The following is a 20734-nucleotide window of genomic DNA, read 5'->3' on the forward strand; positions in this document are numbered from 1 at the left end:
AAACCCTCCTATGGCTTCCCATTTCAGCCTGACGATTGAGTCTGAGTTCTTACTATGACCTACAAGAATGAACATGATATGCTCTCTACCTACTGCCCCCACCCCATTACCTCTCTGACTTCATTTCCTTCTAGTCTCTCTTTGCTCCATTCTGCTCCAGCTAAATGGTCTTTTTGCTGTTTTCTGCTCCAGCTACACGGTATTTTTGCTGTTCTTGGAAAATATGGAGCACATGTGCGCCTCAGTCTTTGTATTTGCCATCCCCTCTGCCTATGATGCTTCCCCCACTGATTTCCACATGGCTAGCTCCTTACTTCCTTTACTCAAAAGTTACCTGATCAGTGAGATATTTTTTGGTCACTCTTACCTAAAATTTCAAAAACCCTTCTGTACTCTTTCTTCTTAGCACTTGTCACTGACTGATATTCTGAGCACTTTGTTTATTGTCTTATTTACTGTCTATTTATTTCTGCCACTAAAACGTAAACTTCATGAGGGAAGAGATTTTTGTTTTGTTTACTGCTCTATCCTCAGTTCCTAGAACAACTCCCAGCATGTAGTACGTGCTCAGTAAATATTAGAGGGTGCACACATGAATGAATGAATGATTTGATTTCCACCACAGACAAGGTGGTATGCTGAGCACACTGGGGGATACAAAGATGGTTAAAGATGTGTGTGCCCATGTCTGTGTGGGGGCAGAAATATAGCTAATAGGATATAGATGGTATAAGGTAAGTGACACGTCTGTCTGTCCTCTTAAGAACTGTCCTCTTCTTTATAATGCTTATAGCTTTAGTGTGTCTCCTGTTACACTTAAGTCTGTTTTATATCACTCAGTGAATTTATAGAAACCTTGTCACCCAAACTAAGTGTTAATGTCCTTGAGGCTAGGGGTACGTGTTGATTTCCTTCTTTTTTATTCTGCTGCTATTAATACTTAAACTTTTTTTTAACTTTTCATTTGAAATAATTTTAGACTTCAAAAAAAATTGCAAAAATAATACAAAGAATTGCCATATAACTTTTACCCAGATTTCCCAAATTCCTCTTACAGAACTGTAATACAATGATCTAAATCATAAAATTAACATTCCTGTACTTTTTATTACCTTTTGAATTGAACTAAATAGTTTCCTGTTTGTTTTCTACCTATAACGATAAGAACTTTCTGTGTAACAGTGGCAGTTGGACTCAATTTTAGTTTTTGAGTTTCTTTTTGAGCAGTGGTGACTAGTAAATATTATGTTTCATGACTTTTATTCTGTTTTGGATGTCTTTGAAAGAACAAAGAGAAAATATACTTAGTTTCTTTTTAATAGAATAAATTCATTTTAGCTATTATCATTTATACATCTGAGCTATATTATGAGATCTTAATGATCTTAGTTTTCCTATATCTTGAAGCATTTTGGTATTTCATCATCCTACGTATTTCATCATTACTCATCAATTATTGCCAACTATAAGACTAAAATAATAAGAAAACAGAAGAATGATAGAAGTGCCTAGGAAGTTGATACAGTAGTAAAGTAAATAATCTGTATTTATACTTCAGTTTTCTTACTGCTTTACCCAAAGCATTACAGCATCTTTTGAGAAAGTATAAAGACATTGGGAAGACCATCTTAAACATTACATAGGATGTTAACATTTGGGGAACCTGGATGAAGGGTATATGACAATTCTTATGCTATTTTTACAACTTTTTAAAGCTTTCATTGAATATATTTGATAATCCATAATTTCCATTTGCTTCCTGTAATGGCAAAGAGAAGAAAACTAAGAGGAAGACATTATACATTATTAGAGAAACTAGTAGAGGAACACTCTAGACTGTAGTGATGATGGTAAAATGGATTGTGTGAGCCAAGTTGCAGACTGTGAGTCTTCAGATGACAATATTCTGGGTGAATTTTCTTAAATTGAAGAATTTATGAGTGTAAATATGTTAGGATGTTTGTTTACCAAAACTTACTTGATATGGTTTCTAAGTGGAAGATGCCAAAAGCAGATGTGTGTACAGAGGTGATTGGAAGGAAACATAATGCAGAAATGAAAAAAATTATTGATCATTCTAATTGACACTTATTACTCTCAAATTGAGAATGCTTGAAGTTATAGAGCAAAGATGATTGTCCGCTCTTCAACAAAATTAAAAACTAAGTTTTGAAACTATTGTGTCTGATGATGCAAAGGAAAAAAAAAAAAGACCCAAAAGTGACAATAAGCTAGAATTTTACTAGAGATGTACCTGAAGTCTGGAATCAAAATTTACAGAATGGCTTTGTTCCAAGTTCATGCATGACAATTGATGACTAGCCAGTTGCATTTTAAAGGATATTGCCTATTTTGGGTATTTATATCTTCAAAAGCAGGAACATGTGGAATAAAAATTTGGATTTGCTATTTCAGTTCTTACTAAAATTTCTAATAAAGTTGTTTTTCACCCAAATGGTAAATGATGATAATAAGTTTTTCTGTGCACTCAGGGGTAAAGGTGAATCACATGGCATAGAGAAAGCAGTGATATCTTTTGCATAACCAAGATGATTGTCCTGAGCCACATTGGTAAAAATTGTTGTCACGCAACAGTATGACATATCCCACCAAAACTCAGAAAAGGTATATGCCAAATGGAGTTATCATTATATTAGATCAAGGTTTCTCAACCTTTGCACTATTAATATTTTAGCCTGAATAATTTTTTGTTGTGGGGAGCTGTCCTGTGCATTGTAGGATGTTTGGCAACATCCTATGAACATCTATTCATGAGATGCCACTAACACCCATCACCCCCAGTTGTGACAACCAAAAATGTCTTCTGATGTTGCCAGATGTGCCCTGGGGGGCAAAATATCCCCTGAGTGAGGACCACCTCATTAGAAGAATCTAAAACTGAGTTTAGGGGAGGCTTGGGTATTAGATCTTGTGATGTTTTGATAAGATTGGCATGTTAATTTTGTTGAGCTTTTTTTCTAGGTAATAGGGGAAATCTGACCAGATTGCCTTTTTCTTTTATTCTGGAATAGTTTTCATTTTCCAGCAGATTTAGATCCAGAGGTGGACTTTTGAATAGGTTTTGAAGTAGACTATGGTGAGCAGTTGTACTGGGTTGAAGTAATTACATTGGCTTAATGCTTTGATAAAACTTTCTTTGCTTTGAAGAGTGTTTATTGAAGTAAACTGACCAGGACATATTTTATGCAATTTTATGCAATGCTGACCACCAATAAGATAGAATGACTTAAGAGGATTTTTTTTTATTATATAAATAAAGGAACTTAAAAATGTGTCTAATTCAAGATGATATCAATACAAAATTGAGGCACTAGAGAGTCAGTCATAAATTAAATGTATTTCAAAAAGAAAGTATTGTATACTTAGTTGTCTTAGACTCTAGAATAGGGCAGTTTGTTCCACACAATATACTTTGAGCTGATCTTGACTAAAATAATTCTGTTGTCTCTTTAAGCCAATTTGTGGCATTTAATCTAAATGAAAAGATAAGATTCTTTAAAGTTGGATTTTTCATTTGGATTTTAATAATGGAGAAATGTCTGGATTTCTAGGATGCCAGCTCTTTATTGTGATTGAAGACATATTTAGGTGGTAGAACTAGAAAATTTCGTTTTTATTTTTCTTCTTTTGAAAGCGTTAGCTTTTACCTCTGCCCTTTGAAACGTTTGTCTGAAATCTGTCACATTTGCTCCCCAGTTGTCCTCCCTACTCCAGAAGACTCCCCTGCAGTATCAGAATTACCCAGCTCTGCTGGCTTTATTCAGGAATTCTGATTCCTTTGCATGATGGTTTGGAGCTCTTTCCCAGTCTTTATTATAACACATGACTGGATGACTTTTTAATGTTCTTCTGCCGTTGTTCACATTAGTCTTTCTTCACTAGTTTCTCTCCCTCAAAGTGCTTTTTTTCCTTTTTAAATTTAGTCCTCAGAGCCTAGAGTTCTGATAACAGTGTAAGCTCCAAATCTGGAACAGTTGGAGACCATAGTGGCAGATGATAATCATGTCACCTGAAGCAGGGCTTGAAAGTAGCTTTGTGTCTGACTCTTGTGGCTCCGTCATTGGGCATTCGAATACTTCATAGTCTGAAATTACCCTGTACCACTCCGCAAGCAGGATACTATAGTCTGTCCAATATTCCTACTTCAGATTGCTCCTGTATTCCAAGGAGAAAGAATCTAGCCTCTACCTTCTTTAGCCAGCTTTGTCCTTGAACCAGTCACTTAATTTCTTTGAGTATCAGTTTCCCTCTAAATAGGAGGTATCTGGGTCTGCCCATCTGACAGGACTGTTGTGAGGAGCATGTCAGCTGGTAGCAGTCATGTGTGGAAGATTTGGTTGTTGTGGGGCAGGAACTCTGTCCTATTCAGTGGTGGAGCCCCAACGCTAAGCACAGAGCCTGGCCTGTGGAGACACTCAGGAATTATTTGTGGGATAAATGAATTGGTAAAGATTGTAAAATAGCTCTTTATCACTCATAAGTCTAAAGTTACTGTAATTTTCTTTTCTTTTTTTTTAAAGATTGGCACCTGAGCTAACAACTGTTGTCAATCTTTTTTTTTTTTCTCTTCTTTATCTCTCCAAGTCCCCCCAGTACATAGTTGTATATCTTAGTTACAGGTCCTTCTAGTTGTGGCATATGGGATGCCGCCTCAACGTGGCCTGACCAGCAGTGCCATGTCCACACCCAGGATCCGAACAGGCGAAACCCTGGGCCGCCACAGTGGAGCGCGCAAACTGCTCGGCCATGGGGCCGGCCTGAAGTTACTCTAATATTTTAATTTCGTCCTGTGTACCCCGTATGCCCTAATTTGTCCCTAATTTTCAAGATATTAGTAAATGTTTACCTTCTCTGTGGAGTCTTTCCCAGTGTACACCTTTCTACTCCTTTCCAAATTTCTAGTACATATTGTATCACTGGTGAACTGGTTTGTATTGTTAGGTTTTCCTTCCAAGATTTTATTGAGAAAATTTTCAAATATAGAGCAAAGTTGATAAAATAGTATGGTGGACACTCATATACACATTACCTAGATTTTACCGTTACTCTTTTTTTGGTGAGGAAGATTCGCCCTGAACTGTCATCCATTGCCAGTCTTGCTCTTATTTTGCTTGAGGAAGATTAGCCCTGAGCTAACATCTACGCTAATCCTCTGCTATTTTGTGTGTGGGATGCCACCACAGCATGGCTGATGATGGAGTAGGTCCACACCTGGGATCCAAATCCACAAACCTGGGCCGCTGAAGTGGAGTGAATGGAACTTTAAACACTCGGCCACAGAATTGCCCCCTACCACTTCACAGTACTTGCTTTATCATATATCCAGCTATCCATCCTTCCATCTATTAATCCAGACTAATTTCTTGATGTATTTCAAAGTAAATTACAGGTGTTAGTACACTTTGACTTAAGTAATTCAGCATGTATATCCTTCTCTAGAATTTGGTATTTGTTTATAGCTTTTTCCTTTTGATGCAAAATTTATATGCAATGAAATGCACAAATCTTACAAGTACGTTATGTATGTTGAGATCACGCTGTATGTATTCTGTAGTTGCTCTTTTCACTTAATAGTGTGTCTTGGAGCGGTTTCCTTGTAGATGAACCCTAATCCTTCTAATTGCTACATACTTTTCCTAATATGGATGTATCAAGTTTACTTAGCTATTGATAGACATTTAGGTTTTTCATACTTTGCTGCAATAAAAATACTTAGCAAATGTATAGTATAGAGACCTAGAAGTAGAATTGATACATTAAAAGATAAGCATGTTTTAAACTTAATTAAAAATTGTAATAGATGCTTACAAGTTGCCAACCAAATAGTATATACCAATTAAAACTTCCATCAATAGTGTTTCCTGATACCCTCACCCACACTGAATATCATCATTCTCTTTTAATATTTGCCTATTGCTTTGGGATATCATTTTACTTCTTTTGTCTTTGATTACTAGTGAGGCTGTGTATGGTCTTCCCAACTAGGTTTTAAGCCTTTATAGGGCAAGGGCCAGGATCATCTACCACTTTTATATCTGCTCACTGAATATTTGCTAATTGAATGAATACTGCCAAAGCATGCCTGCTTTTGTTGGATTGAGACTGAAGAAAGGATGAATGAGCTAATTTTGTGAGCAGTTGAGGAAAGCTGAAGTTGCTCCATGCATGTGTGCCCTAGAAAAGTAAAGGGACTCATCCTTCTTCCTTCGTTTCTTCTCTTCTTCTGTGAGTGAGTGGTAGGATAGTAAGTTGGTTAAGAGTCCCGGCTCTGGAGGAGGATTTTATGGATTCATATCCCCTTTTGCCTATTACGTGTACAACCTTGGGCAGATTACTTAATCTTTATATTTAAGTTTACTCATTTATAAAATAGAGAATAACAACACCTTGCTTACAGCATCATCGTGGGGATTAAATTAATATTTTCAAGTTGTGTAAAATGGTGCTTGGCACTCAATATATGCTGTTGTTGTGTTAGCTATTACTGTTATTCTTTCCCTTCTGCCTTCTGTCTCTGAAGTGTTAGGATTGTGGGAAATGCAAACAAAGTTGAAAAGGATCCTACCTTGAAGAAGCTTATAGACTTGAGACTTATTTAGAGGAGTGGGAAGACATTCGACAGGCCTGGGTGATAGGGTGGGGCTGGAAGGAGATAATTGGTAAGTTAAATTGTCCCCCAATCAGTAAGGAAGAATTTTGTAGGCTAAACTAAGGAATTTGGATTGCTGTGTTAAGTGGTGGGAAGCCAGTGATGGATTTGCAACTGGACTGGATTTGCATTTGAGGCAGACGACTTTGAAAGCAGTATAGAGGGTAGACTAGACAGGAGAAAGGCTGGAGAGTGTTGACAACAATTGGGGTGAGGGATACTGGGATTCTGAAATGAGGGATTGACTGTATGACTGGAGAAGAAGCACTTGATTTGAGAACTATTTAGGAAATAGAACTAAGTGTAATGATCGTTAAAGACATTGAAGTATGGTTGAGAGAAAGTACAGACTCTAGGCAGCCTCTTTGGTGTCATGGAGATGGTCTGGAAGGCAAACTCTGTAGAGGCTAATAAAGTTAAATGCTTTATAAAATCACAATCATTTTATTTTAAAAAAATGATATTTTAATAGCAAAACGACAGGATATGATCTCAGGATAAAGCATAATACTTTAATGCTTAACCTATGAAAAATGCATTATAATCCCTTTTTTTCCCTTTCTCTTTCATTTTCCTGTAGACTAGTCCATAGACCAGTATTTGCAAATCACTAATTTAGTCTAATCACCTCCTTTTGCAGATAAGGGAACAGGACCAAAGTTATATAGCTTCGAATCAAGAGTTTGGACTAGCATCTAGGTCTTGACAGGCACTCTAGTTGTATGCTGTGCTCTTCTGATCTAAATTTGATTTTCCATTTATGAGGTATTGACTTGGCTTTTGGCTACAGAAATTAGTCTCAGATGAGTTTAAGCATCTAGGTTTCAAACAAGCAGAACCCAAGACCAAACCCTGACCATGGGTGTACATAGAAGTAGCAGCCAAAAAGTCTTTAAGACTTTTCACTCTGTCCACTTCTTAGACCCATTTCCTCATCCCAAAATAGGTCAGGATTGAGTGTTCATAGTCAGTTGGCGGGTGGCTCTTAAGTATCAAATACCATGTATCAATCTATATTTCCAACCTCTTAATATGTTTGAAAAGTTTCCAAATATTGAGCTAAACATGCTACTTCATGCTAGAAAAGCCTAGGGAAACATAACCAGTTAAGAAATTTTAAATTATTTCCCTTCAGCAGCTGTCAGCAGCATATTTTCAACTCCACTTAACTGAGTTCAACATATTATCACTCATAAATTTGGGAGACTTAGTCCTTTGATCTAAAGTTATAGTCAACAGAAAGAGAATATTTGTGGCTTGAGATTACAAAAAGATTATATTAAAAATGGCTGGCTTGTCAGCCCTGTGGCCTGGTGGTTAAGTTGGGTGCCTTCCACTTTGGTGGCTCAGGTTCAGTTCCTGGGTGCGGACCTATGCCACTCATTGGCAGCCATGCTCTAGTGGCGAACCACATATAAAATAGTGGAAGATTGGCACAGATGTTAGCTCAGGGCCAATATTCCTCAAGCAAAAAGAGGAAGATTGGCAATAGATATTAGCTCAGGGCCAATCTTCTTTAGCCAAAAAAAAAATAAAAAAAAAGGCCGACTTGCAAATGAAACAATTATGCTGCTGTATGTGGTCTAACTTAGGTTTGTAAGATGTGAGATAAGCCTGAGACACTATTTCAAGGCTAGGAATAGAGCAACAGGCCTGTTGAGGATGATGGTGAGGACAGAGAAGAGGTGAAGCAACTTGGGAGAGTCCTTATGAGACTGCTTCCCCTTCAGGGCTTGCATGATCCAAGGGAATAAAAAAAAGAGGGATGGGTGGGCTTAGAAATTAGGTAGACTTGTTTTTATTCATTTACAAAAAGAGCCTTGCTTCAGATGGAGGGTCTGTGGCTCGTGAGATGTCCTACTATTACTGTATTTTTTATCTTCTTACCATAGGAGTGGTATCCTTTGTAAGTTTTTTTTTTTCTGTGAATGAAAGAGTGGTAGGACTTGGCCCCATTTTGTCTTGGGATGACTGGAGCATTCTTTCTTATTGATGTGCTTGTGTTAGTGATACTGATGTTGGAGAAGCTCTGAAAAGACCTGACTGGATTCCTGACCATAGTATAACTAGACTTTTGTGTCCTGCAGGAAAGAAAGTATCCCCCACAGAGGGATTACTAAGCTAAGGGAGTCTGGAATCTCTTTAGTGTTAAAGAATGTTAGAACCAGAAGAAACCTTGGAAATGACCTGTTTCAACCTTCTTATTTTATAGTTGGAGAAATAAACTCACATGGAATGAGGAACTTGTTGAAATGTACATAGCTTCTTAAACTGGCAAATCTAGAACCATTGTCTTCTTATTCCTGGCCCAATGCTCTTTCCATGATACCATTTAATTGTTGAAACAATTGATATTTTTAAAATTAGATCACAATTATAGTACTAAGTTTTGAGAAGAGTTCAGAAGAAGCACTTGAATGTTTTTGTAGCATATGAATATGTAAATATTAGGAATGATGGCATTTGAGAAGACTAGAGAATAGAGAAAAGGTGTATTTGTGTGTTTTTAAATTGGAGGTTTTCAACTCTGCAGTACCAAGTTAATTTAAACTCTGTTATTATTTAAATTTTTGGCTTCAAGTTATGATAACCTGTTCACTGTGGGGGGGGGGTGTGTACAAGCGTGCACTTAAACCACCCTAGTGTGCACTGTAGAGAAACCACAGTGGTCATCTCTAGGATGAAGTAGATAATCGCTTATGGGAGTTGAGCTTATACTAAATTTGGGTAAGTTTAATATACCAAACTTATACTAAACGGGTCCTAAGTTGTACTCATCATGCTGGATTGGAGTACGAATTGGTTTGCATGTCGTTGCTTTTGGTTTCTGCAGGTTTTGTAGTGCATCCCTGAGCATGAGTGCAGAATGAAGCGCCGTTTGGATGACCAGGAATCACCGGTATATGCGGCCCAGCAACGTCGGCTCCCTGGTAGCACAGAGGCTTTTCCTCACCAGCACCGGGTGCTCGCCCCTGCCCCTCCTGTGTATGAAGCTGTGTCCGAGACCATGCAGTCAGCCACAGGAATTCAGTACTCTGTAACACCCAGCTATCAGGTAAGCTGGAGCCCACCAAGGGACTTGGGGTCATGGAGGAGCATTAGTGATTTCATCCAATTAAAAAAAAATTTTGTTAAGCATTTAGTCAGATATAAAAAAATACATATGGGATATGTATAAAATATAAAAAATAGCAAAAGCAATGTACACTATGTACTCACCACACAAGTTTTAAAAAGTTGGGGCCAGCCTGGTGACACAGTGATTAAGTTTGCGCACTCTGCTTTGGTGGCCTGGGGTTCACAAGTTTGGATCCCAGGCACGGGCCTACAAACCATGTAAGCCATGCTGTGGCAGCATCCCACATATAAAATGGAAGATTGGCAAAGATGTTAGCTCAGGGCCAATCTTCCTCACCCCACCCCACCCCCAAAAATGTTATCATGACCTTTGAAGTTCACTGTGTATCCTTCCCTGATCCGTTTTCCTTTTCCCTCCCTTCAGAGGTCGCCACTAATCTGAACTTTGTGTTTCTCATTCCCTTGACTTTCTTTAGTTTTTTAAAGTCATTTTATTTATATCTCTAGACAATAAAATTAGTTTGGGTATTTATGAACTTTTGTATAGATAAAAACGTGTATATTCTGACTCAGTGTGGTTCCCAAGACTTATCCATACTTGTGCGTGTAACTGTAATTGAGTCATTTTTACTCTGTCATGAATTATATGAACATATCCAATTTATCCATTCTTCTGTTGATGGACAGTCAGGTTGTTTCCAGATTTTTGCTATTGTAAAGGTGCTGCTGTGAATGTTCTTGGTGTTTCTCCTCATGCGGTGATACTCATAGTGTCAATCCATGACAAGATAAGTTTGTACTAGCATTTAAATCGACACACCACTTTTTTTTTTTTTTTTGCCAAAAGAGTCTTGCTATGGAAAAAAAAAAAAGCAGCTGAATTAAACAGTGTCCTTATTATCGAAGTAGTTGGTTTACATTCTGGTGCAGAGTCCTTATCTTCTTGCAGAGCACTTAGCAGGTTTGAGGGCATATGAGGAAGAGTTTCTTGAGTATATCTAGACGACAGATTGCCAGGTCATAGGGTGTGAATATTTTCACCTGTAGCAGGTAATGTCAAATTGCTTTTTGGAGTTGTACCAATTTATATTTCCACCAGCATTGTATGTTCCTGTTGCTCCACGTACCGACCAACACTGATCATTTCTCATCTGTTCACTCTGTTTTTTAAAAATGGAAGACGTTTAATTGTTGTTTGCCCTTTTTAATTATGAAAGTAAATATCACCATGGTTTAAAAAAAAATGGTGTAAGATGACTTCTTTCTCTGACCCGTCAGACTTTATCCCACTGGTACATTTGTTGGGTATCCAAAATTTTGTATGCATATACATATCTCTATCTACCTGCCTAGCTATCTAGATGCACATTTCTTTTTGCACAATTTGGATCATACAGTCTATACTATTTTTCTGTTTACTCTTTTTACTTTTTATATAGTGGACCACTTCCCACTTGAATATATATGTTTGATCCAAGTTATTTTTTAAAAATCACTCTATTTATAATATTCCATTCCAGGTCAGTCTGAACCATAATTTATTTAACTGGTCTGGAGAGGCCTTGTTCAACCTAACTTGTTAGTGACTTTTAAAAAGGTATGGCTGGTACTGGGAACATAAATTGGCATAATCTTTCTTGAGAGCAGTTTGACAGTTTGTGTCATATTCTTTAGTTATTTTGACCTACCAATTCCATTTCTAGGAATGTATTATAAGAAACAATCAAAGAAGAGGGAAACCCAGGTGAAGTAGGAAATGTTGATTCCTTAGGTGTCACTCTTCTTCAGGAGTCCCCCTTGTAGCAGTATAATGCCTTCATATGGGGCAGGAGGCCATGGTCAGAGGACTGCTATGTAATGAATCTGTAAGTTAGGACTTGGAAGAAAGACTGCCTGTTTTCCTTGGGTAGTTAACTTTTATCTGAACAGGTTCATGACACTTTTCCTACACTTGGGATAGTTACATTTGTTCCTATATTGGAAACTGTAATGTGCTCATAAAACCAGCCATCTCAAATATTTATAAACTCCAATTAAGTTTTGTAAAAACCTGTTCAACACATGCATGTTGGGAGTATAGAATCTCAGAATAGTAGCACTTCTTGGGAGAGAGAGAGTAGAGCTTTTAGAATTGTCTAGTTTCTTTTTACTGCTAATGTGTCTTGTATTGTTTCTGTGGATCTGTAAGGAGTTGCTCTGTTTCCCACCTTCTGCTTTGCCCACAGTAGTCATTATAAATTTGTTGGGGACTTGAAAAAAGTCTTTTTTCTTAAGTTACGCTACACAACTTACATCGTTTAGAGAAGGTTTTATGTTATTTAGTCTCCTTATTTTGGAGAAGTGGTACATCAGGTCTGTTGTCTGTAGTTGTCTTCTGTAGCGATTAACAGTTCTGAAATAGGAAAATTTTTAAAAGCTTTGGGAATTTTATGTAGCATTTCTTGCAATAAAAAAGGAAAGGGGCTTTTGCTTTTATTTCACTCCTAAACTTAAAAGAAGATGAGAAAGAGCGAGAGAGAATAGAGAAGAAATATCTTTGAGGCCAAACCACTAACAATAGGGGAGAAATTTTTGTTTTACTTCAGAAGTAGTGAGTAAAGATAAGTAAAATAAACAAAACAAAGTAAAAATCTTCTCTAATCCCACCACCACCAGATAAAATGCTGACATGTTGCTATATATTTGTTGTCCAGGGTTTAAAATCTTTTTATTGGTTATATATACTGCTTTGTAATGTGCTTTTTAAAAAATTATTTACAAGTTTAAATCCGTAAGCAGCACGTGAATACATTCAATTTATGGATTGTGAACATTTTTTGGTGTTACAATATGTGCATCTATATCAGTGCTATTCAAAATGTGGTCCACAGATGGCTGATGTGTATACTTTCTTACTAGTCTGTAATGAGAGAAGTACAGAAATTGAGTGTTTAGAAACTTTCATGGTGATTGGACATTGTAATTATATATCTCTAAAATCTAATAATGAAAATGATGGCGTATGGATTTTTTATTTCACTTTTCCAGTAATTCATTTTTATTGTATTTTATAAAAATAGTGGCCTGTGATGGATTAGAATTTATGAAAAAAGAAAAACTGGTGCTTCACCACAGATAGTTTGAGAAGTACCAAGCTATATAATTTTTAATAGCTGTCAAGAATTCTGTTATAATATGGGGGGGCTATAATTTATTTATTTTTTTAAGGAAGCTTTTTTTTTTGAAGAATAGCCCTGAGCTAACTACTGCCAATCCTCCTCTTTTTGCAAGGTAGACTGGCCCTGAGCTAACATCCATGCACATCTTCCTCTACTTTATATATGAGACTCCTACCACAGTATGGCTTATGCCAAGCGGTGCCATGTCCGCACCAGGATCTAAATCGGCCAACCCTGGGCCCCCGAGAAGCAGAACATGTGAACTTAACCACTGTGCTACCGGGCCAGCCCTGGGCTATAATTTATTCTACCAGTTCCCTTTTGTGGGAAATTTGGGTTTCTAATTAGTTATCTTTGTGTATGCAAAGATATGCATACATGTGTTTTAGACACATTTGGGGAAGAGTGCACAAGCCTTCAAGTTTCTTGTCTATGTTTTGTCCACCCCAGGTTTCTGCTGTGCCGCAGAGCTCTGGCAGTCATGGGCCTACCATAGCAGCGGTTCATAGCAGCCATCATCACCCAACAGCTGTGCAGCCCCACGGAGGCCAGGTGGTCCAGAGTCATGCTCATCCAGCCCCACCGGTCGCACCAGTGCAGGGACAGCAGCAATTTCAGAGGCTCAAGGTGGTATTCAGCTCCTTTTCTCCTGTCAAAAAGGTTCTCTCTTAACTGGCAATATTGGCTTCAGCCTATTAGTAGTGGTGTTGAAACTTTGAACATGCTAGACTAGAAGCTGAATCACAAGAAGTTTTACTTTGTTTTTGTTTTGAAACCTACTTAGATTTCCCATCTTAGCACCAGTGCCTGATCCAGAGAATATATTCAAGAAATGTTTTTGGAATGTAGGAATGCATGGTACTCAAACAGGATTGAGGGGCTATTTGCATATGCAATAAACAAAGTTCATATTTTAGATGCCTCCTTTTGAACTCTTAGTTTTTAGCAAGGTGTAAGATTTTATTGAGCACACACATGGTTGGCTACAGTCCTGAACAGTAACTGGGCCCGGTATTATGTTATGGTTTCATCTTTTTATTCCTGTTTATAAACAGCTGAATTAGCTGGCATCTTCAGGTCCATCCTTAATAAAACACATGTTCCTTTTTGGAGAAGCTTTATAAAGTTGAGGGAAGACTATAACTGTGAATGAAGTGTCAGTGTTTTTATCTGTTCTGCTGAATATGTGCTCTAGGTTTTAAGTGCTTTGAAATTCATGAGGCATCTGTGGAGAAGGGAAGCTTGTGTTCTCAGCTAACCTCTCTGCTTACTTGAGTGTTACTTTTCAAAATGTGTGATTTCAATTTTTCTAATTTTACATTTATGTAAAATTTAAAATCGAGTGTGAGAAATATAAAATTAAAGAACTATAAAGAGATAAGATGTCGAATCTTTATTTGGTCATTTCAGCCTAATTATATCAAATAGCTTGACGGATAGGAATGAACAATATACCACTGCAGGACACATCCATGTATAGTAAATACTTCAGCCTTCTGTTTTCCTCGATACTTAAACTAGCTCTCCTTGACCCTTGCCCTTATTGGTTTGGGTTCTCAGCAACTAGTTTAATATTGGCCTAAAAGGAAATTAAGTGCTACATAAATATAAAACATACCAAAGCTGACCTATATAGAAAGAGAGATTTTGTAAAATTTACTTTGTCTATATTAGCTTAAGTAATTAAGAGTTGACTATAGTTAAGCATAGCCTTTAAAGAGAGTATGAATAATTTGGACCTGAAACTTCACTCTGGCTTTGGGAAAATTTGTGTAAGCGATATTGTTGTTTTCCTTAAACATCTTGTAGAATGATGGCTGTGTACCAAAATGTGTTATTGCCATGGACTTAGCCCTTCACCAAGTCCTGAAAATATTTTTTTTAATTGGTTTGATGTGATTTAATTCCATATTAATATCATATTCAGCAGTTAATACCTTAATGTTGCAAAAGAGCTTATAAACTTGCTATTAAACCAACAAAAGTATATTTGTTTCTATAGCCTTTTTCAGCCAACCCTATCAAATCTCAGCACCTGTTTTACTCACCTTCCCCACTTGGGTATGAGTATATAAATTGTGCTTTGTTTTATAGAAACTGTCAAGGAAGCAAGAAAGGGCTTTGGAGTTGGGGTTATAGAGTGAGTCACAGGTAGCCTTAGGACTTGCTCTGTTCTTTTATTACAAGCTCTTGAGTATAATTCCTGAGCATAGTAACTTGTGGAATTTCCTTTCTAATGAGGAGAGGTAAAATGCTTTCTTGTGCCTCCATGTAATTTAATTTAGTATTCCCGCATTGCCTTCCATTTTTGGATCGTCTTAAAATGCATTACAAGCATTTGAATCGACTTCAATAAGCTGTTTATATTCTATAATAAGGAAGTGTTCAGTGAGAACACTTAGGTTGTTTCAAGCATCAACGTTGTCTAAACTTTCTTTTTTGTCTTTGGCAGATTGATAACAAGGAGGATTTGAATAATTTGAGGCATATTTAGTGTGGTTTAGTTATTTGTTGAATGCCAGCAGCATAGATATTTGGCACATACTTCAGCAAGTTCTCTTTATAGTAGTTTGTGTTTGTCTCCCAAACAAGATTTTGAATTTCAGGAGGTTAGGGACCTTAATAACATGCCTGTGGAAGTGAGCCAAGAGAGTGCATCACCAGAATCTAAAGGTCTCTCCAAGTGCCTCCTTAAATCTGTAGCTTCTAAATGACTAGTTCTAAGTTGTTTTCTTCTAAGCTCTGGTTCCTAGAACTGTAGACATGCTTTTATAAAAAGTTGAACTGTACTTTAGGTAATGAAAGAATTTCCTCACTATTATGTGCAAGTATCATCTCCTTTATGATGTGGATGTCATGCTGGACTTTTAAAGCATAATGTTATTTTATAATTAATTTTTAACAGTGGCTAACTATGACCTTCAAATACCTTTTTCTTCCAAACATACACACATCACATGCCATTTCTTTCCTTTGGGTTTCTGCACTTTTTCTGTAGTCATTTCTTCTTTCTTTCTTTTTTGGATGTTTGTTTATTTACTTCTCCTTTGTCATATGATTGTGAATGCTATTCTTAAATATCTTCCAAAGTCTTTGTTCCTTCTGTAAACTTAATGAGTTTTATGTTCCATTAACTTGGTCATTAATGAAACATTTCAGTATGGAGCGTTCATAACATGAATTAAATAGTCCATTTAATTTCAGCAGAAATTGTTGTGTTATTTGTAAAGTACAGAAAAACCAACCATCAAATGAGTGGGCTTTTGACCAAGTATACAGTATAATCTGTGCTCTAGCAACACTGAAATGCTCTGATTAACTGTGGCCATAGGAAGTTTGGGCAACTCTTGAAATACCATTTAATGGTTTATTTGAACATAAATGTCCTATTTCACAATGTATCACAAGAATAGAGCTTATCAAATCAGATATTTCTGAAACTGTCTAAAGTTGATATTTGTATAATTTGAAATAATTCCAGAGTATATAGGAAACACCTAGTGGATAATTCCCTTGGATGTCTCCTGAGTCACTAAAAATTAAGTTTTCCTAAATCAAACTCATAACTTTCTAACCCTTCAAATCTGTTCCTCTTTGTGAATGCCCAAATAATTTACAATTTAGTGAATGCTCCCTCCCCCTTATCTCCCATATCTAGTCAGTCCCCAAACCCTGTCACTTATATCCCCTAAAAAGCTTTTGAATCTATCCTGTTCTCTCTCTTCCTTTGGTCAGTACTATAATTCAAGCCATAGTAGTTGGCACATGAGTTGGCTTTATAGCATAAGTGGTTTTCCCACCTGCTTTCAATCTGTCCTGCCCTTGCACCTATTTATTCTCAACACCCTAGCCAAACTGAGTACACTAAAATGCAGATAATAAAAATCTAAGTTGCTTTTTAACAAGATTTACAACGCCTTTCAGGATCTGGGTCCTGCTTCCTCTCCTGTCTGATCTCGTCACCCTTCCTGCCACCATTCCTTCTCTTCATCACAAATGCTCCAGCCAAACCAGACTCTCTTCAGTTTTCCAAATGTCCCGTATGGTGCCCTGTCTGGAATTTTGCCCATGCTGCTTCCTCTGACTTTCCTCATGGGCCTTTACTCTTGCTAACTTGTACTCATCCTTAGGACTCAGTTTAGACATCACTTCTTGAGTAAGCCTTCCCTTATGTCCCAATGGGTTTTTTGCGGGGAGTGCCCTTCCCATGTGCTCTCTGGGCATAGTGATCACCCACTTAGTCCACTATGTTAGGATGCCCAACTAGATGTGAATGAACTGCTATAGAGTGTGGACTGTGGCTTATTTGTTATTGACTCCTTCCTCACATTGGGCCTGGCATAGCATGTTGTAGCTTACTAGGTATTTCTGAAATGAATCAATGAACCAATAAATGAATGATAGATTAATGTGATCCTTCTTCACTAATCAGTCTCTCCAAAATTATCTAAGACAAGGCTACAGATTTTATGAGTTGATTTTTATTTTAAGCTTGAGTCTTATTATTGGCATCAAACTTAATGACACAGTCAACTCTTAACACACAACGTATACAGTGGCTGCAGCTGTCTTAACATATATGCCCCAAAACAGGAAAGGTTTTCTTCCCTAAAATTATCCTTCAAAAAGAAGGAATTGCTATACTAATTTTTAATACTTTCATGTATCTTTACAATATATTTCTGTTTTATTTACTATGTTAATTTTATTTAGGCATAAATCATTTGTGGTTTTTTTGTAACTCTTGGCTTATTCTTTTTATAACGTCGAGCTTTATCCCTGCTTCAGGTGGAGGATGCGCTGTCCTATCTTGACCAGGTGAAGCTGCAATTTGGTAGTCAGCCTCAGGTCTACAATGATTTCCTTGACATCATGAAGGAATTTAAATCCCAGAGGTAAAAGATATATCTGGTTGTACTCAAGCTGTGTGCTTGGATTGTTGATTTTGGAGGGAGGATATAGCTTATTCTCGTCTGCTGAAAGATAAAGGATGCCCTGTTTTGGGGGTTTGTTTTTAGGGTCATGCTTTTCTATTTGGTGTATTGCTTTATTGGTGAAAATTACAGTCCCTAGAGCTTTGTTTTCTCCCTATTGGTAAGTTTTTCTTGACTAAAATTTTTCTTAATACTTCGTCTCAATCAGGGAAGTAGACTGGTGATGATTAGGCTACTTGCTCTTTGAATTGGTTTAAGATATACTAATATTCTGGCGTGGTTTACTGTTTTAAGAGAGTAACTCATCTGAGCAATGTAGGTACATAATGATTTATACTGATAGATCAAAGGTTGGGTCTTGCATGGGAATTGCAGCTTTAGATTTACTTGATGGGACTATTATCATGAATGAATATTCTGTTTAAAATTCTGACCAAGCTTCTTTGAATATAAAGCTAAATGGCTTTGGAATTTCAGAGTTTTTTGTGTGTTGTTAATTTGGTAATATGCAGGTTGATTTTAATCTGTTTTCTTGTTTGGAGAATCTACTGGAATGTGAATTTTTTTTCTTATTAGGGTGTTTATAAGCTTGTCAGTTTAATTTTTATTTTTTTTATCAGCATCGACACTCCAGGAGTGATTAGTCGTGTGTCCCAGCTGTTCAAAGGCCACCCTGACCTGATAATGGGCTTCAATACCTTCTTGCCCCCTGGCTACAAGATTGAGGTGCAAACCAATGACATGGTGAATGTGACAACTCCTGGCCAGGTTCATCAGATCCCCACCCATGGCATCCAGCCCCAGCCTCAACCACCACCCCAGCATCCTTCCCAGCCTTCAGCCCAGTCAGCCCCAGCTCCTGCCCAGCCGGCTCCTCAGCCCCCACCTGCCAAAGTCAGCAAGGTGAGCACTTGGAAAACTACATCGTGTGAAATGTATCCTCTATAAAGACTTTTCCTTTGATGTTTTCTCTTTATATAAGACTTAGATACACAAGTTACAGTGATTTCATTGGAGAAGATGCAGTAGTCACACCCCTATAAAATGGTTCATATTTGCATACTACATATTTAGATATGTGTTTAAATCAACAGACCAGCAACCTACAAGGATTCTTTTTCCCCGAGCTTCTGCTTATTGAAGCCATGAACATCCCAACAGATGACAACTTTGTGTAGCAGTGCTTTGACAGCACAAGCAGCAGTGGTCATCTTATGATCAGATTATGCTACTGCCCACAGGGTCATCATTTTACAAAAGTTACTCCATTTACCTGATTAAGTCATATCAAGCTAAGCAGATCCCCTTGATGATGATGATGGGGTATTCTTGGTGTAGAACTGCATGGTCTAATACATAGCCACTAGCCACATATTTAAATTTAAATTAGTTAAATTCAGTTTTTCAGTTGCAATAGCTACATTTAAGGTGCTCAGTAGCCTCATGTGGCTGGTGGCAATCGTATAGGACAGTACAAATAAAGAACATTTCCGTTAGCTCTATTGGACAGAGTTGGTTTAGAAGCCTTTTTATGTGGAGCTACTGCAATAATTGTCTTTTTTGACCTTAAAGATCTATGTAGAATGAGTTTTTTCTATTTTATTTCCACCTGTTGAGCTAGTGAGCTTAAAAATTGCAAATGAAAAATTCTTCCTTGTTATTGAAAATGTAGCCACTTTTAAGGTTGTATTTAGAAAATTCGAGACTGAAATATTTGTATTAGAATGTGTGAAACCTCTATACTTCTCACCCCTGCCCAGCGTGATTTGAGTGGGGCTAAAGTGGCGTGGCCAGAGTGAATAAAGGATATAAGTTGATCAGACACCTTGTTTCTTTTTAGTTTGAACTTTCTTTCTTGTGTCAAACTATCTGTGTTTCTGAGGAGAGTAAAGACTTTTTTTCTTTTTAGCCTTCCCAACTACAAGCACATAATCCAGCCAGTCAGCAGACTCCCCCGCTCCCACCATATGCATCCCCACGTTCTCCACCTGTCCAGCCTCACACACCAGTGACAATCTCCTTGGGAACGGCCCCATCCTTGCAGAACAATCAACCTGTGGAGTTTAATCATGCCATCAACTATGTTAATAAGATCAAGAACAGGTTCCAGGGCCAACCAGATATCTACAAAGCGTTCCTAGAGATTTTGCACACATATCAGGTAAGAGAGTTGCCCTTTCAACCTGTCTTAACCAGGTTACCTTCTGAGGGCATCTAGTCTAAGAACTTGAATACCCATTACTGTGTCCACTAACTCTTACTGGAAATTAACCAGTTGGAAACTGTGTGTTCATAAAACCAGTTTGATTTGCCTGACTTTAATTGCCTTGTAGCAGCCAGTTAGGATTTTTAAAGTTACCGCCCTGTGAATTGAATGCTTGTTTATCCTGGAAGTTTAGAGGATGATTTCTGTAGTATAGTTAATCCACAGTAGAAGGAGGAGAAATTTCTCTAATGTTGTGTGTTTTAAGAGTTGGTAGTGGTCCCCTGAGCATTCACATACACTGTCCTAGTTTTAAAAAGCATTAATTGTCGGCCACAACTTCCACTCCTTTCTCAGCTTGAAAGCTTCCAGTCAAAACAGGTGCTAAGAACATAGACTTTAAGTGCAGCCCAAGTAGATAACATACAGAATTCCTATCAGATGTCCTAGAGCATCTGCAAAAATGAGTCATTCAAAAATAGTGGCCCTCTAATATGATCTCTTCCCATTTGCAATTTCCTATTAGAAAGAGCAGCGAAATGCCAAGGAAGCTGGAGGAAACTACACTCCAGCATTGACTGAGCAGGAGGTCTATGCCCAGGTGGCTCGTCTTTTTAAAAATCAGGAAGATCTGTTGTCAGAGTTTGGACAGTTCCTACCAGATGCCAACAGCTCTGTGGTAAGTTTTATT

The 20734-nt window shown here is 37.5% G+C and overlaps 1 protein-coding gene across 5 annotated transcripts in view; it reads left to right on the top strand.

Annotated features, from left to right (window-relative positions):
* The window catches only part of LOC124233036 (paired amphipathic helix protein Sin3a), a 68461-nt gene that overhangs the window by 10147 nt on the left and 37580 nt on the right, over nucleotides 1–20734 (top strand). For all 5 annotated transcript variants that reach the window (XM_046650044.1, XM_046650040.1, XM_046650042.1 and 2 more), the window contains exons 2-7: nucleotides 9504–9725; nucleotides 13357–13533; nucleotides 17695–17801; nucleotides 18461–18743; nucleotides 19750–20001; nucleotides 20570–20722. In XM_046650044.1, the coding sequence (XP_046506000.1) occupies nucleotides 9537–9725; nucleotides 13357–13533; nucleotides 17695–17801; nucleotides 18461–18743; nucleotides 19750–20001; nucleotides 20570–20722 (1161 nt within the window). In that variant the 5' untranslated portion in view covers nucleotides 9504–9536. The remainder of the gene's footprint in view (nucleotides 1–9503; nucleotides 9726–13356; nucleotides 13534–17694; nucleotides 17802–18460; nucleotides 18744–19749; nucleotides 20002–20569; nucleotides 20723–20734) is intronic.

This window comes from Equus quagga, unplaced genomic scaffold (genome assembly GCF_021613505.1).
Source record: "Equus quagga isolate Etosha38 unplaced genomic scaffold, UCLA_HA_Equagga_1.0 153_RagTag, whole genome shotgun sequence".
Lineage (NCBI taxonomy): Eukaryota > Metazoa > Chordata > Mammalia > Perissodactyla > Equidae > Equus > Equus quagga.